Genomic DNA, 17,765 nt, shown 5'->3' with positions numbered 1-17,765 from the left:
GCGCTGCGGGTGGCAAGGACGCGGAACGTGGAAACCGGTAGTCTCTGTTTCCCATGCTGTGCGAGCATGCACACGCGCGGTGTTCATCAGTGCCACCTGAGCCAACTGTGTTACCACTGGTCGTGCATAACGCCCTTTTGCCTTTTATTAACTGCATAAATAATGATGGGGAAACCAAGGGTAATAAAATTACAGTACCTTTTCTAACCAGCAGTCAAAGCCCTCACTATTTTGTTAGGTAAAAAAAGAGGGTAACATAAATCATAGAATCATAGAATAGTTAGGGTTGGAAAGGACCTTAAGATCATCAAGTTCCAACCCCCCTGCCATGGGCAGGGACACCTCGCCCTAAACCATATTACCCAAGGCCTCGTCCAACCTAGCCTTGAACACTGCCAGGGATGGAGCATTCACAACCTCCTTGGGCAACCCATTCCAGTGCCTCACCACCCTAACAGGAAAGAATTTCCTCCTTATATCCAATCTAAACTTCCCCTGTTTAAGTTTTAACTCATTACCCCTTGTCCTTCACTACAGTCCCTAATGAAGAGTCCATCCCCAGCATCCCTATATGCCCCCTTCAGATACTGGAAGGCTGCTATGAGGTCTCCACGCAGCCTTCTCTTCTCCAGGCTGAACAGCCCCAACTTTCTCAGCCGATCTTCATATACATCAGCACCACAATTCATTATTATATCAAATAAATTTCTCAAGCCTTAAGTTCCCGCACTTATACTGCTTCAGAGCCTGCACCTGCATACAACATAGAGTTGTAGGAGAAAGGTGCCCTGGGTGCCATGATGCCCTGCACTGGCAATGGCAATTCCAAATCCTTCTGCAAATCTACTCCATCTCATCTAGGCCAGTGACAGCCAACAGCCTGATTCATTAATTGCCCTTGCAGCCAGGAGAGACAATAGCATCCTGGGCTGTACTGGGAGGAGTGTGGCAGTAGGTCGAGGGAGCTGATCCTCCCTCTCTACTCGACCCTGGTGATGACACATCTGGAGTGCTGTGTCCAGTGCTGGGCTCCTCAGTACAAGAAAGACAAGGAGCTACTGAAGAGGGTCCAGTGGAGGACCACAGGGATGATCAGGGGTCTGGAGCATCTCTTATGAGGAGAGATTGAGGGAGCTGGGCCTGTTTAGTCTAGAGAAGAGCAGACTGAGAGGGGATCTCATTAGTGCAGATCAATATCTCAAAGGAGATGGTGCCAGACTCTCTTCAGTGATCCCGAGCAACAGGATGAGGAGCTATAGCCATAAACAAAAACACAAGAAGTTTCACCTCAACGTGAGGAAGAACTTTCCTGCACTGCGGGTGGCAGAGCACTGAACAGGCTGACCAGGGAGTTGTAGAGTTCCCCTCTCTGGAGACACTCAAAACCTGCCTGTGTGTGTGTTGGAATGTATCAAAACTGTCAGATACCATAGGAAGGAAGAACCACAGCAGGCAATTAAGAGTGACCCGTCCCTGACTGGTACTTAGAAGATGTTGGAACTGGCAAGGAACAAGGACATCGGAACTGGGAAGAGGATGTCAGTAAGAAAATCTGATAGACCTTTCACCTGATGTAACTGCAAGGCAAACACAGATGTGCTTGGCTAATTGCTTGGAAGCATATAAATATTGTGTAATCTTTGTAATAAATGATCCAGCTTGCACTCTACCTCTGGGTCCGTGCCTCCATCCTCACAAATGGCACCCCAACGTGGAGCAAGACAGAGAGCCGTGACTCGGCAACCAGTGAGGATGCCCAGCCAAACTCCGAAAGCCTGCAGCAATTAACCGGTACCTCTGAGGTAAGTGGCTGGGAACGGGAACATGGGAAACTCAGTATTCCCCGAGCACAAATCAGTGTACAGAGCACTAGTAAAATTCCTAGCGAAGAAGGGGATTACTGTAAATGAAGATAAACTGACAGACTTACTAATATGGGCCTCTCGGCCCATGCCTCAGAGGCAACATCAACTAGTATTTATCAGAAGGGAGTGTGGGACAAGATTGGGGTCTACCTTTGGGACGCAGCCACAAGGGATGATGTGGCAGCACCCAAATTGCTGGGGGTATGGCGCTCAGTCTATGAAGCACTTGACAGGGCAGTACAGCAAGGGTCGGCACCGTCAACCCCTTCTGTCCCAACAGACAACACCCCTTCTCTTCTTGCAAACAACACTCCGGATCCTCTCGACCTGGGGCCGATAGACCCAGAAAGTGAGCCAGATCTATTCTCGCCTGATCCTGGCATTGGCTGCAGCAGCAGGCTCCGGCAGGCTCCCCCCATTGTCTGCCCGCGGGCAGAGGGCTGTGATACTCGCCCGCCCCTCACCTTTGTGTGCTCCCGCAGGCCCAGGTACGCGCTGCGCCCGCCAAGATGCGCTCTGCGGGGCGGAGCGGGGTCCACTCCTCCCGGTCAGAGGCAGGAAGAAACCCAGCCTGTGCTCCGGAGGTTTTTCACCCACAGCAATGGTCTGTTAACAGATAACGATTCAGTCAGACATGCTACCCTTCAAAATAGAGCTGCCATAGATTTTTTGCTGTTAGCTCAAGGACACGGTTGTAAAGACTTTGATAGAATGTGTTACATGAACCTGTCTAATCATTCTGAGTTTGTCCATGAGGCAGTTCAAAACCTAAAGGAGTTCAGATGTTGTGGGTGGAGAGTAGCTGGAATTGGCTAAGAAGTTTGCTGTCAGAGTAGGGCATCAGTGCATGCTTGAAAGACATTATTAAAATCGCAGTAGCCTGTGTAAAAATCTTTTTATATGTTTTAATCACAGTTCCTTGTTTAATTGCTTGTATAAATCGTTTGATTGCTAAGTCATTGCTAACAATGTTTTGTTAGCTTATAAAGAAGGGGGAGATGTGGGGAATGCTGCACAAGAAGCTGCGCAAGTAGGCCTGGACGAGAGCCCGGACATCTGGACTCTGATCAGCCACAAACCTTGGGAGAAGTGAACGGGACAAGTGGAGAAGAAACAGAGAAAGAACTGGAGAAAGAACATCGGGTGGAACCGAAGAAAGAGCATCAAGATAATTTCTAAGGACTGTAAATTTGGAAACAGGAGGATGCTTAAGACAAGATAAAGAATGTGTAGTCAAGGGGAAGTGGAAGTGACAATGTAACGAGTAGTGATAGCAAAGAACTATGTTTAGAAATAATTATTCAAGCAAAGGCGAGTGGACAGTAATCTGATTGGCTGAAAGAGTAAGTGATCAATAAGATTGTTTTGTGATGGAAAAGTACCAAAGGAACTAACTGCTACTAACTGCTAAGCAGAATACTATAAAAACCTGTAAGCTCACTCAATAAGGGATTTTGTTTGTAGCCAGAAACAGAGTCCATGCCTCAGTTGCCACAAGATCGGGCTTGGCAAGGGGTACCATCCCATATAAAAGGCAGCCCATGTGCAGTAGGGACCCTAGGCATGTTCAGCCCCAATAACACCATGATAATGAATAAACGAGGATCGCGTTCTCGAAGGTCAACGGAGGCTTTTCAACTGAGCTGCGATGGCAAGGTAAATTTTTGGAACCCAGGTGAAATAATAGCTGCTTCATTTTTAGCTCCTGGAGTAGCTAGCTCCCAAGCTTTAGCAACATTGAATAAGTTAGGATGTTGGCTTCCTAAGCAAGCTAATGCTACAGCATCCGCTCTCTCTGCATTGCTCACTGATGTTGATTCTATAAGACATGCAACTTTACAGAATAGAGCAGCGATCGATTTTCTCTTCTTAGCACATGGACATGGGTGTGAAATTTTGGAAGGAATGTGTTACATGAATTTGTCAGACCATTCAGAATCCATACATGACAGTATCCGTAAATTAAAAGCCAGTGTAATGAAGTTAAGGGAAGATGATAAAGATTGGGTATCATCACTTTTCTCTAATTGGGTTATAACTGGGTGGCTGTTGACTTTGGTTAAGGCAGGATTGATCTTTCTGCTTGCTCTCTTCACCATCATATGTGTTGTACCTTGCTTATTACAATGTATGCAGCGAATGTTATCCCAAGCTTTGAAAGACGTGTATACTGCATTGCAAAAACAAGAAGGGGGAACTGTGGGGTTAGAATGTATCAAAACTGTCAGAGACCATAGGAAGGAAGAACCACAGCAGGCAATTAAGAGTGACCCGTCCCTGACTGGTACTTGGAAGATGTTGGAACTGACAAGGAACAAGGACGTCAGAACTGGGAAGAGGATGTCGGTAAGAAAATCTGATAGACCTTTCACCTGATGTAACCGCAAGGCAAACACAGATGTGCTTGGCTAATTGCTTGGAAGCATATAAATATTGTGTAATCTTTGCAATAAATGATCCAGCTTGCACTCTACCTCTGGGTCCATGCCTCCATCCTCACATGCCTGGACACATTCCTGTGTAACCTGCTTGGGGTGGCCCTGCCTTGACAGGGGGTTGGACTGGATGATCTCCAGAGGTCACTTCACCCTAATGACTCGCGATTTTGTGATTAATGGTGATGTTTATTGAAAAACACAAGAACTGAGCTGTGCAAAAAGACAGGATGTTTCAGCCAGACCACCTAAAATTCTGGTTTACATCGATGTATACAAAATTATTATTAATAAGCAAACATGCTAAATGTGAAATGCTTCAAAACTCTGTAATTAAGATGTCTTTACTTGCAGTAGACAGGCCGCGGTGATTCCTAAGCGCAATTCCTGCTTACAAAATCAAGGAAGGTACATGCTTCACAATCCTAACATTAAGATTAAAAAAAAAAATAAAATCCTGCCTTAGCCCCTCTGCTCACACAGGGGTAATGAGCCACCTGCACTTGCTTTCTCCTAGCCTATGGGTTTGCTGACTGTGCAGGCAGCTTGTCCAGCTGTGGGAACACTCGTAAGTCAGCCATGGCTTACCTATTAAACCTTGGAATTAGCACTGGCAAGTTAACAGACTAATCGAAAGGTAAGCAAGTCAAATCACTGCACAGTCTAGCTGAAGACATTTAGCTGCAGGAATATGATAGAAACATGCCTGGCTACGTAATCATCTTAGTTTTCGCTTTGAAGACCCCTGCTGCACCAGAAACTCAGTAAACGAAGGGATTATAACACCACTGTCACTTAGGGAAGGGTGGAGTCCTCATGTTCCCCGGTTCCTGCTTGGAGTGAGCTCTGACCTGGCGTGGTTCCCACTAACCAGCCCAGGCCCATGTCTGCACTGCTTTTCAGTATTGGTCAGTTTAAGGAGACTCAGAGGCAATAGCTAAAGCTCCCATAGGAATGTCTAGCAAACTCAAGTGTCTCACAAACTTTCCTTTTCCCTATATCTACATGTAAAACATGACCCAAAGGCCTGTTCAGGCTTCTCTGGGGAAAGGACTGAGCCTGCTATAAATCTGCACTGTATTTGTTCTAGCTGCCAGCTTTTACTCAGTCTTCCTGAGTGAGCCTCTCCAGCCCCTTGTGCATGTGTGAGCCCTCTTGGCTGCTTTGGTCTGGAAGAATGCAAAGCACAGTGTTCTCACTCACCCTCTCTAGATCCACCAAAGATGTCTAAATTAATGCTGAATGAGCCTCTTGCCTCTTCAGGGAAGTTTAGGCACCTGACCAGAGGTGGAAAAAACCAGCACCTATCCACTGGCTACCTTGGTTGGAAAAGTGCAATACTTAGGCCAGAAACCCACATAGATGCCTACATGCTTTAGAAACAGGTCTTATTCACAGGGTTTCCTTGATCATTGACCTTAGTATAGGTCAGCATCTGATGCTTGAGGTGGCAGTTTTGTCAGGCAAAGCATCTTCCACAAGTCTATTGCCCTATTTCTTTGGAAATGCTGTTCACATGTGAGTGAGACAGTGCTAAATACTCTCCCCTTTCCCTTGTGCCAGACAGGAAGAACAGAGAGCAGGCAAAACCTGACCTCAGCTCCTGCACAGCAAACGAACAGTGCCCCCAGTTTGACAAAGCACTGCTTGATCTCAGTAGAGAAAGCCAACCTGTGGTGTTACCAAGGTTGCTCTATGGACACTCAGGTTTTCTTACTGCCTGTGTAAGAGCCGGGAATAACCCAGATTCTGAACCAATCTCATTTGCCTTTGATCAGCGCTTCATTTCTGTTGGCAGTGTTTACACCATTTTACACTCTTTGGGATCCTTAAGTTTTTCTTAGCTCAACATCTAAATCATAGGATAGAAGTTTTACAAGAGATTTAAGTACATGGTTATGAAATTACTAGTGATGCTACTGATCAGACCTGTAATTTTATCAAAGATTAACTGAAAATTGCTGACTCCAGTGATGCTGCCGCTTGTAAATGGAAATTCCCTGGGCTCCCATCAGGGCTCCTTCTGCTAGTGTGAATAAAGGAGTTGAAACTTTCTTACAGATAGACTATGCCCACTGGCTTTTGTATTTTAAATTAAAGCCTAGATAAATAACTCCTGCATTCAGAAACTGTATTTTTTGTCCTTGCTTACCCAGAACTGCAATAAATAGTAAAAAAAATTTCAGTTAAAATTAAGGATATTCAGTTTTGAGATACGTAAGTATCCCCTACTAATGTAAGAAGGAATCTTCACTTTTAAGTGTTTTAAGTGAGCTAGCTGTGTGTTTTGTCCCCTGTACATTTCCATGTGTCAGGTATCTCCACTACTGGGAGCTTTGTTTGGCTCTAATATAATTGTTTGAAGGCTATGTGGACCAGAAGTACACAACCATTTCTATAACTGGTGGCCTAATGTCAAACCATTTTGGCTTCTGTATACGCATATATACAGTTTAAATCTAAAGCTATGGTTTTCTGAAATTAATAGCTATGAAGAACAGAATTTGAAAATTATAAAACAAAAATAAGCATTCAACCACCTGAAGGTTAGTTTAGCCACATGATGAATGCATGCATCCCAGGACAGGTACTGGAGTGGGTACCTCCACTTGCCAGCACCTGCTACCATTTGCTTCCAGTGGTATATGCAAAGTGTTGCCTTTATACAATATTTCCTGATTATAATACCTCCTAATATTTACAAGGTTGTAACTAGCAATTTAAGCTGTAAATAAACAAGCATAAATTGTTTATTTTTTCTTCCCCACCTGTAATTTTTTTGACCTCTGTTTATTATCATCTTCCTTTTTATTGTCAAATAATAACTGTATATAGAACAGCAAGTCGAGAATGTCCTTGTCCATTTCAGTCAAGGCTTTCAGACTTGCAGTGTTTATTTCAGGGCCAAAATTCTTCTAGCCATCTAAAAATCTGCTAACAAATAATCCAGGCACAATGCTGTGACTCATGTCTGAAGTTCATACAAGGATCTCAAAACCGTATCTGAAAACCCAGGTGGAGAAGGTGGTGGTCACCATGTGTCTCTCTGCCATCACCTTCTGTTTTCCTTACCATACTGATTGCCTGCAACGATAAAATGAAGCAGGAGCCTGGTAGTGGTGGCTCTGACTTCCTGGTTTGAGCATGCCTGCACCAGGAGAGGCATGAGATGTCATTTTGTCCTTACACTCTATGCCTTATTGTGGGGTTTGGCACCTCCTGCCTCTCCCTTGCATTCCTGAGCTGCCTGTCAGTCTGAGTGACAGTCCTCAGCTAGCAGACGGAGTATAAAAGGGAGACAGCTCTATGCTTTGGACTACCAGGAGGATTTCTGAGCTTCCAGTTGCCGTATCCCTTTTCAGTGTATTTGCTGAGAGAACAACTCATTCCTGTCATGGCTGATGGGTAAGAGAAAATCATACTAATGCTTCTTTAATGCGAAGGGCAGTGGGGATGGGATATATTGTTCTGGTAGACGCATAAAAGGGAGTTATGTGAAATGCAGCACAGCAATAACCCCACTTCCTGTTTCCATTCTATTTTACTAACTCAGATTAAGAAATGGGAGAGACAAGTGAAACATAAGCTGCTTTAGCTAAAATAAGTTCATGCTGAGACCAGATTTTACTTAAACATAGCTGATAACATAGAATTGGTTCTTCAAACATTATCGTGCCTTCCCAGGACTCTGACAAAGTGCACAGTAACTGCCTACCCTTATTTTGTCCACAGACAACATTTTTCTTCCCACCTACAAAATCTGTCTTATTTGTCCTTTGCTATTTCATCTACCAGCTTTAAACTAAGAAAACTATCACTAGACTCAAGTAAAAATACATATACACTGGCATAAGAGGAAAATCAAGATAATCGTTTGTATCTGCTATTAACCATATAAGCTGCCGCATGTATTTCACAACATTTGAACCGTATTTTTAAATGGTTGGGAACTTCTTGTAAATGGTTGCTCACCAGGCTTTCCAAATGCTTTTCTTCTCTATGCCACGATTAAAGGCTTTTTAAAATTGGATGATGTTCAAAGGATTGAAGGTAAATTTACTTTAGAGATGTTAAATCAAACCTTCTTTGCAGGGCTTCATCTGACCCATTTGCAAGACATGTTTTTCTTGCTTTGACACTTTTGACTTGCTCACATGGTTTGCCACTGACCTTTTCATTCTCTTCATGTCTTGAGTCATTTCTGATTTATAGCAATGAAAGACTTATTGGGGCATTGTTTTGCGTAGAATGAAGGTTTCATAGAAGAAAATAACTTGGACAAAACAGACACACCATGTGAATGTTTCACGTAAAAGCTGCAACAAAATGGAGATGTTAGATTCTTTTGCTCTAGCCACATTGCTGGTGCATTGGAGTTACTATTGCAAAGAGCCTCCCCAGAAAGTTTTCTCATCTCTTACAAGTGCAGGCTTAGTGTTCTTGTTGTTGGGTGGTTTGTGCACGTAAGCACATCTAAGCAGGACTTCAACTGGATAAAATCCAATTGGACAGACTTCTTGCAAAGAAATAATTTATCCCCTGTGAAAGCATAGATCTAACAACTGAGAGATTTCAACACAGGGAGAGGATTGAGCATTAATGATAAAAATCTCTGGTTTGAGTCATACATGTAATCATATGGAAAAGCAGAGAGTAAATATGCAATACTCTTTTCCCAAGAATCTTACATAAATGCTGTGCGTCATGGATTTGCATAAAGGTGTTGGGCTTCTTCTATTTGAAGTTGTTTCACCTCTTACATGAAAGCTAAGTTTATGGACATTTTTTAAAGAAGTACTGTCCAGAAAGAGTTTTTACAAGATGACTATATAAGCCACTGAATAAGTTCTTTGCTTTGGCAGGGATATAGTTTTCTTTATTTCAGTCTGAAGTTACAATGTGTACAGGACCTCTGTGCCTCTGGGAACTAAAGGGGCAACAAAAAGGAGAGGAAAAGTTCATGATGACAGTGTGATAGCACCCTTCAGAGAAGAAGGAGAGAAAAGGCTTTTAATTTATAATATTAAATGACTATAGAGGTTTGGGACACATCTTCTGAATGCAGGAATACATTTAGTAGAAGTATCTTTATTAAACAAATATGAGGCTTGAAATCTGTAGGTATGCTTTCGCTATAACCCTCTCCTGAGTAGACACCCTGAGCTTCCCTCCATAAGCTCATGCAATATTCCATAACATTTCTAGAGGAGGAAAGATCAAACAGAGCCTTGTAGGCTTTATAAAAATAGGACAAATCTGCCAAGAGCAATGAATGAGCAGTAGGTGTTGAAAGAATGACAGGTTTCCTGTATAGGTAACTTTAACCAAAATACATACATACTAAAATATATGTACATAAAATACTACGTATTTTGAACAAAATATATATATTAAAAAAAACCCCATCAAACAACAACAACAAAAAGAAAACCCACCCCAAAACAAACAACTGACATTGCCCCTAATATTTCACATACCTTGGATGTTCATCAGACAGCAGACTCCTATCCGCCACTGGTAGTTACTTCCAAAGTAAAAACTGTATCAAATACAATATGGCGGCACTCCAACAGATGGGATAAGCCTGATGCAGAGGAATAGATAGCAGGAGGGTCCAGAGCACAGGAGAAAAGTGATCCAATAAAATTAGGTCAGTCCAAGGTAACATGAATGTAGGCTTGAAGTTTGAAAAATGTCTCTGGTCCTATTCTGTGAATTTGCTGATCCTGTTCATGGGACTTCAGCTGAGCTGGTGAAATGTGTGGATTTGTAAGCTCTTTTGAGAACGAATGGCTCTTCTCAAGACTTTGGAAAGAATGAATGGCTGAAAATAAACAAAAATGCTGCTGTTGGTGGCTTCTGTGCTACAGCTTGAGGCTGACTCCGCATGAAGTTGAGCAGGTGTCCCGTTTGGGCTGCATAGCCAGTATTGATAATGTGATGCCACAAGCCACACTTCTGCAGTATAAGCAGAACCTCAGGTTCGGGCAAGGGCTGAATATGGTTCCTCTGTGACAGCCTCCTTCTGCTCCACTGTAAGATCCATGCAAATACTTGTTCCAAACCAAAATCTTCCTTCATATTTGGGTTTAACCCTAACAACAAACATATCCTTTGGCTCCCATATACTAGAATTTTTAGTCCTTTTCCTTTTTTCAGGTATTGACACCTATTGAAGCCCAGTTCGAAATTCAAGTGAACCTTGTAGATTTCCCATCAACAACGATCTCAAAGTATCGCAGAACCTGAGCAAAACCAGCCTGTCAGTGCCTCCAGCATAGCTGAGGTACATGACGGCTCACACTGCAGTGCAGGCAGGCTGAGTTGTGGCAGATGAAGTAGTTATGGTTGTCTGCCCCACCCTTCTGTAGGAGGTTTCTTTCCCCGCTCTAATACTGCATATAATATAAAATCACATATGTTCATATGCTCCTCAGCTGCTGCAGCTTATCCTCTGGTGCATTAATGTCAGCTGGCTGCTTTTGACTTTTATCTCAGGGATATGAATTTCTGTAGGCAACAAGCTCTCAAATAGTTAAGCGCAGATTGCTTATGCTTTTCAGGAGCTTCTAACCTTAGGCTGTATGAGTTCCATCCCGCAGTCACACAGACAATTCCAGGGAAAAAATCTGTTCAATAATGGAAGGAGAAGAGGAGAGGAAGTCTCAGTTCTACAGGCACAGTTCTGTTACTTTCTGGTTCTGTTTCTTTCAATATACAGCTTAGACCAGCAGTTTCTGAGCCAGTCATGAAGCGCAGTCCGGGACAAGAGAATTCTCATGAAATCTTTCTGTACTGCTCCCCCCCCCCCCCTTGATTAATGCCCTCTTTTCTGCTCTGACTTCTGCTTCCTCCCTGGCAATAATGGGCAGGTGCCCACCTAGATGGCTTTTTGCTCTTCCTGGCTCTCAAGCTCCTTGCATCAAGCTGGCACATCAGAAGACTCTCAGCTTACCACAATATTTGTTTGCTCTTTCTGCTGAAAAGCATGGAATTTGCCACTGGCAGGTGGATGCAGCAAGCCTCTCCATCCTGGCCAGAAGGAGAAGATGTAAGAGTAATCAGTTAGGAAGTTCAGAGTTGGGCTTGAAAGTGCCTTGGTTCAGTCTGGGAGAATCAGTTAAAATCATGGCAAGTTGCCCAAATGACTATTTGAAAGAAATGCCCATTGTTGACAAATGTTGGCACATTTTTTTCTTTACTTGGCCTCTACTTTGGAGGAGAAATTCAGAATCATCAAGCAGTCCTTCTCTGGGTATCAGTGCATGTGCTGGTTTGTAATGGATTAATTGAACTGTGAGTCATTTGAAGATTAATCTACTTCTCTTTCTTCTTCACTCTGTTCTTTGTCTTGGTCTTATGTATTAGTTTAGACTTAATGCCCTTGAAACTGGAGGTGCTTTTGGGCGGTTCATCACAATAATAACCCTTCCTAATCTTATTGATGGATGGCTGGATAGACTTCTGAAAACTATAAGCTATTATGCAGGATAAAATTCTATTAAAATGAGGAAAGGACCAGCCTGGGTAGGTTTGTATGTGCATCAGAGATCAGTGCATGAGAGAATTTTGTTGTATGCAGACCCTGTGTTTAAAATGAGTCTTGGTCAGCCTTCATCACTAACTTTTTGCTGGGATAACCACATATGGGGGAAGAAAAGTGACTCTAGCATGGGGTCTTGCAGGAAGGTAGGAAGGGTGTATAAAAGATTGCTGCTAGAGAACATAGAGAGAATGCTTTGCTTCCTGTGCTTCCTGTTCTGTTGTGTAGTGTTGCTACACGCTGATAACAATCTCCTGCTTGCTTTACACTGCTTGTTTGTACGTAGAATGCTCCTGAATGGAACACCACCACCATCCTCATGTTTATTTCAGTGCATGGAAAACTGCAGGAAGGCTTATTAGCAAAAATTTTGTTAAAAGGGACTCTAACCTGAGGGAAGGCTCGTTTTATTACAGGTTACCTGCATTCTTTAGATAGGAACATGAACCGTGAGCTCTATGTTTTTTAGAGCAACACTGACAGGAAGGTGAGGGTGTGAGGTATATAGGAATGATTCGTGTCAGAAACTTAGGAGTCCTTGTCATCATTGCACTTTGGGAGGAATGGGAAATCATGTGTAGAATGTATAGGAATGATCAGATTAAGATGGGAGTTCCTGTAAATACAATGATGAAAGAAAAGAAGGAACAAAGGAATAATCCTTCCTAATCAAAGTCTTTGTTACTTTAAGGGGTACTTTGTTTAACTACTTGAATGTCTCAGATGCTTTGCTAACTACAGAGGGTGTTTTGTTTAACTGCTTGAATACCTTAAGGGGGTTAGGTAATCAAGGGATACATTCTGTTACGGGATGAGGTGAAACTTGTGTATTCGATATGTAACTATATAAGAAATGGAATTGAGGGGGCTAAGATAGTGGTTAAGCTTGTGACAGACATTCCCTGTTAATGTATTGCCAAGGAATTCAATGACTTTTTAAGAAGTTTCATCACCCAAAGATAAGATCCCAGCAACAGGAGGAGAACAATAAAAAAGAATCACGTCGGTATTTGGGTGAAGGAGACGACAGGATTGGCTGAAACCCAAGACCGAGGAGTATAAGAGACTGTACCCCAGAACTCTCGGCGTGCGTTGCTGGTGGAGTGAAGGCTCCCCTGCGCACCCAGCGCTGCTTGCTTATTGCTTCTCAATAAATTGTAAATAAATTAAATTTGGACCAAAACCCTGTCTATGCTAAATTTTTATAAACAAGGGGAGAAGAGAAAGCTCTCCTGATGTCAAGCTGAAATTCAGAACATAGAGTGACATCAGAAGATGCTAGAAGTGATTTGCAGAAATAATAGCACGCCATCTTTTTTCACTGTATTTCTTGACAGGGAAGCCCTAAATCATGAACTTTCTACAATTTTCAATGAGATGTGGGATATGGATGTTAACCGCCTTATGCCTGGGAAAGACTACACAATTGATTTGCAGGTAACCAATTGCTAAGTCACATAAGGATTAAGGGCAATATCGTACTGTAGGAAAAGGTGTTGGCAAAACATCATTTTGCCCATGCTTTATCATTTCCATTAAATGCATAAGCAGGATTTCCTAATAATGGGAGAGGGAACAGTACAGAAAACACATTAATGATCCACGCTACCTGGGCATTGGTTCCAAGTGGAAAAGTCTTTCAGTTGTCTGTATTGGGTCCTATAATATATATTTATATATTATAAATATTTTTTTTAACTTGGGTCCTATTTAATATCTCTATCAGTGGCCTGGAGGAGAAGACGGAGTGCAACCTTTCCAATTATGCAGATGATGACAAACTGTGATGTTGTAGTTTCATAGGAAGACAATTCCTAACAAAGAATCCCAAAAGCATTATGGGGTTTTTTTTGATTATTATAAAGGCAGGCACTGTCTCCTCTAAGGACATCTTACTTCTTTCATTGTTTTACTCTAATGTTTCTCCTAGGGAAAAGCAGGTGATGCAGAGCAAGGTGACAGCGCAGCCAGACGTCTGTTTCACAATGTAAATGAAAAACGACTGAAGAGCATAAAAACTTTTGCAAGTGAGACACATTCTTTTGTTAATGATGGAAATGACATGAAGAATCTGTGTTGGGTTTTAAGTGTTTGCTAATATGTAACATCCTATTTAATTTAGATTGTGATGAGGATCACGCCTCGTGTAATTTGAAAGTACTTCCCACAACATTTGCATGGATATTACCTATAGCCTCAGACAGAACATCCTTTTGTCCTTAGCCAGATCTAAATTTCTCTGTGGTTCTTCCAGTACAAGGTGAAATGGAAGAGACTCTTACCATTGCTTTGATGTTATTCTGGGTATTGAAAAAAGATGTCAGTCATCTTTTCTCCTTTGCTCACAGCTTCTAGCCCTTTCAGATAACACGAAGTCCACAGCTACTGCTTACATCAATGTGGAAGGCTATACTTTAAGCATGTGTACGAATGCATGTTTCCTTCCCTGATTTTCTTTTCTCCAGATAGAGTTACATTAAGCTAATCAAACAGCCACTGTAATGGGAAGCACTGGTTTTCTCTGTTTCCCCCACTCCTCTCTGAGCCACACAATCCTGTCCTTAAGTGAGGGCAGCTCTGGTACTCAGCAAACCCTACACCAAGTCCCTTCAGCTCACTAACCTGGCAGGGAATTACTTAGGTTTTTGACCTCATGTACTTTTCTATCAGTCTGGTGCGATGAGCATGAGTAGATGAAGTGATGGCAGGGATCAGGAAGCAAAAGGGGTGAAAAGGAGAAAATTAACCCATTCACTCCGTGCCCACATGCCCAAGCTCAAGCCATCTCATGTAGGTTTATGCTGTGTTATTCCTCTCCTGAAGTTAATGCCCACAAAGCCTCCTGCCAGGTTAGCTCAAGTTTGTAAGCCTATGTCTGTAATTTTGGTGACCAAATATAATCTGTTTTGGTAGAAGGTCATTACTGCTTCAGCACTTGGTTCCATAAAGAAGATCAATAGTGAGCTGTGTATCTTAAAAAGAAGTCCAGCAGTGTTCTAGCCTGTAGTCACCCCCAGACTTACACCTAACAAACAAAGTAGCCAAGAATGAAACTTAACAAATAAAGGAGCATTGTTCTCTAAGGCCTGTCAAGGCATATTATGTGGCATCTTTCCATTATGGCACTCTCCAATGCCTGGATCACAGGTACAATTAAGCCTTCGTTCATCAGAATGAGCATGCTGAAAGTTTCTCTTTTTCTGCAGCCTTTATTTCCTTATTGGACAACTATGAGACATCAACTGGTGTAGCAGAAGTAGTGACTCCAGAAGAAATAGCTGAAAACAATCGTTTTCTTGATGCTATCTTAGCGACAAAAGTAATGAAAGTGAGTAACACAGGTATTTTTTAGTCACTGAAAACACTGAATTAAAAGCTAAACTGTTGCATGTATCCTGGTATTCTATCCTTCAGCTAGCTCATGAATATCTGCTTAAAAGAAACCTAGCAAAGCCAAACGTTGACGATTTCAAACATCAGCTCTATGACATCTGGTTCCAGCTCTATCCCAGGAAAGGAGGAGACAGGTATGTTGGATGGATATGGCCCCTACTAATCTCTCTTCTGACTTAGGTAAATATAAGCCAAACTGCTGCCTGTTACACAAAGGGCTGGAAGACAGCCTCAGGTGTTCATTGCTCCCACAGAGACTGTGTTTAAAGACTTACTGATACTAGCAGTACTGACCCTTGGGGTACATAACTGGTGAATTGCCTCCAGCTGCACTTTATGTCCATAATCACAGGCCTTCAAGCACAGACATACATTCATTCATCCACCTTTCAGCCTACCACATCATCTACTTTTCTAATCTGTACTTTATCAGTTTGTCTATGAATCTGTTATGGGAGACAGTGCCAGAAGCCCTGTTAAAATCTGGATAAGCAGCAGTGATGCATCTGTGGCACTTACTAGCAACCTTCATGATCAAATTTAGATGCTGTGGCTAGATCTTATTGCAACTTTTGTGCAAAGTAAGAAAAAAACCCTAACAAAACCAGACAGATAAAAAAACTACTCATAAATCAGCCTAACCAAGCTTGTACATCTTACCTTTCACCTATGCCCATCTGAATTATTTAAATGTTTAAACAGTGTGAGAGACCTATATATTATTCTTTGGTTTATTACAGCCCTGATTCTTGTGGTTTTGAACATGTTTTTGTTGGAGAAACAAGGCGTGGTAAACAGATACTAGGTCTGCACAACTGGGTTCAATTTTACCTTCAGGAAAAGCGCAACCAAATTGATTACAAGGGATATGTCACTCAGAAGAACAAAACCAGGGTAAGAATAAGCAGAGTGCCTTTGCAAGTAAGACAAATGGATATGGAGATAAAAGCTGTGGCAATGAATCAAGGCACAACGATGCCATCATAGGCTCAAGTGTTTTGAACCTGATTTGCCCAGGTGTAAGAAGAAATATGAGCATGTCCTCAGGTCTAGCTTCTTTTTTGTTTTGTAAACCCTATTTTAAAAAGTAGTAATGGTGGTTACAGAATCAGAACACTGCTGAAGCTTAACTGAGATAAATGATCACACATGCTCCAGAAGACAGGGAAAAGGCTGTGCTCCAGCTATAGCACTCTGGCAAAGCAAGGATGACTGAATCTCACAATGCTCTCAAAAATCTTGAGACAGAAATTCTATCTGCCTGGCTGCAGCTGTTTTGAAAATTATTCTGTTGTTCTGTTTACGCTTTCAGCCTGACAAAGATGACCAAGTTTTGAACATCCAGTTCAGCTGGAAGGGCTCAGTCAAGCCAATTGGAAGCACCTTTATTGGTGTCAGCCCGGAGTTTGAATTTGCCCTTTACACCATCATTTTCCTGCTGTCTGAAGGAAAAGTCACACGTGAAACAGTGACGATAGAGGAATACAAGCTACAGATAGTTGTTTGCCGCCATGGTCACCACATTGGAACAGCATATCCAGTACTCCTCAACACCGGTAGTGAAGACTAGTACCTAGAGTGATCAGGCAACTTTTTTGGGGGGTGAGGGGAAGGGAAAGGAATAGGGAACAAATAGCAGAGTAAGCTGAGGTGTTGCTTTATACAACTGATTTTGAGTAAAAATTGATGACTCATTTGCTTTTGGTCTGCAATGGAGTGTTTAATCAACAGTGTGCCATGGCTCAGTGTCTGACAAGTCTTGAGACATATTTCTGCTCATACTGTTGCATCAAACTTACATCAGCCTTCCTTTATGTATGATAACCCTATACTTTTAAACAGATAATGGAATTTAGGGAAAGGTCATATTAAAATTGATACACATATTTCTCTTATTTGTTAGCTACTGCATATCTGAAAAAGAAATAATCACACATTGCTTACATGTTGCCTTCTGACAGGAACTTTGATTTGGCATAAACAGAACCAGGTGTTCTTTTCTTCTCATTTAATACAACATTAATTTCAAATGCATTTTTACAATTACAGTGCCTTGGACACAGAGGAAATGCTTTCAGCTGTGAGAATGGTCATCAGATCCATCAGATCAACAGCAGGTCTATCACTTCATCAGCTTTGCCCAGGTTTTGTAGAAACCACAGACAGCTTTATCTCACCTAACTTTAAAAGTCCATGGTACAGGCACTTGTGTTCCCATTACAGGCAGCAATGCCTGAAGTCACTTACCTGCTTGTGTAACCTGCATAAGCATTAGATGAATGTCCATACATAGTCCATTTACTAGATCCCCAGTGACAGTAATGAGATCACTGAGGACACCTGGTCCTAGTCCTGGACCTGGTCACTGGTCCTTCTGCTTATGTGGACATGCCTGCCTCTGTTCTTCCACAATGTGTTCAATATTCAAGTGAAAAGGAACGTAATGCTTTTCCTTCTTATAGCAATGCAGAAAAAGGCATATACTGACACCCTCAGTGTGTCAAGGACTGGTTAGATATGCACATCCCA

General features: G+C 42.2%; 1 protein-coding gene across 2 annotated transcripts; it reads left to right on the top strand.

Annotated features, from left to right (window-relative positions):
- The first annotated feature begins 6,539 nt into the window (after positions 1-6,539).
- Positions 6,540-17,035, top strand: LOC133215462 (poly(U)-specific endoribonuclease-like). Of its 2 annotated transcripts, none has more exons than XM_061359513.1 (7): positions 6,540-7,705; positions 13,181-13,280; positions 13,774-13,870; positions 15,050-15,171; positions 15,258-15,370; positions 15,977-16,130; positions 16,549-17,034. In XM_061359513.1, the coding sequence occupies exons 1-7, from the start codon at positions 7,695-7,697 to the stop codon at positions 16,804-16,806; spliced, it is 855 nt and encodes a 284-aa protein (XP_061215497.1). In that variant the 5' UTR covers positions 6,540-7,694; the 3' UTR covers positions 16,807-17,034. The 2 variants fall into 2 exon arrangements, with proteins under 2 accessions (XP_061215497.1, XP_061215488.1); XM_061359504.1 differs by lacking the exon at positions 6,540-7,705 and adding an exon at positions 10,613-12,343 and having other exon boundaries at positions 13,065-13,280; positions 16,549-17,035.
- The last annotated feature ends 730 nt before the right edge of the window (positions 17,036-17,765 follow it).

The sequence above is a fragment of the Neopsephotus bourkii genome, unplaced genomic scaffold, assembly GCF_033783945.1.
Source record: "Neopsephotus bourkii isolate Nb327-2 ecotype Australia unplaced genomic scaffold, CSIRO-AGI_Nbou_v1 NB_107, whole genome shotgun sequence".
NCBI lineage: Eukaryota > Metazoa > Chordata > Aves > Psittaciformes > Psittacidae > Neopsephotus > Neopsephotus bourkii.
This window is presented reverse-complemented; position numbering and strand designations above follow the sequence as displayed.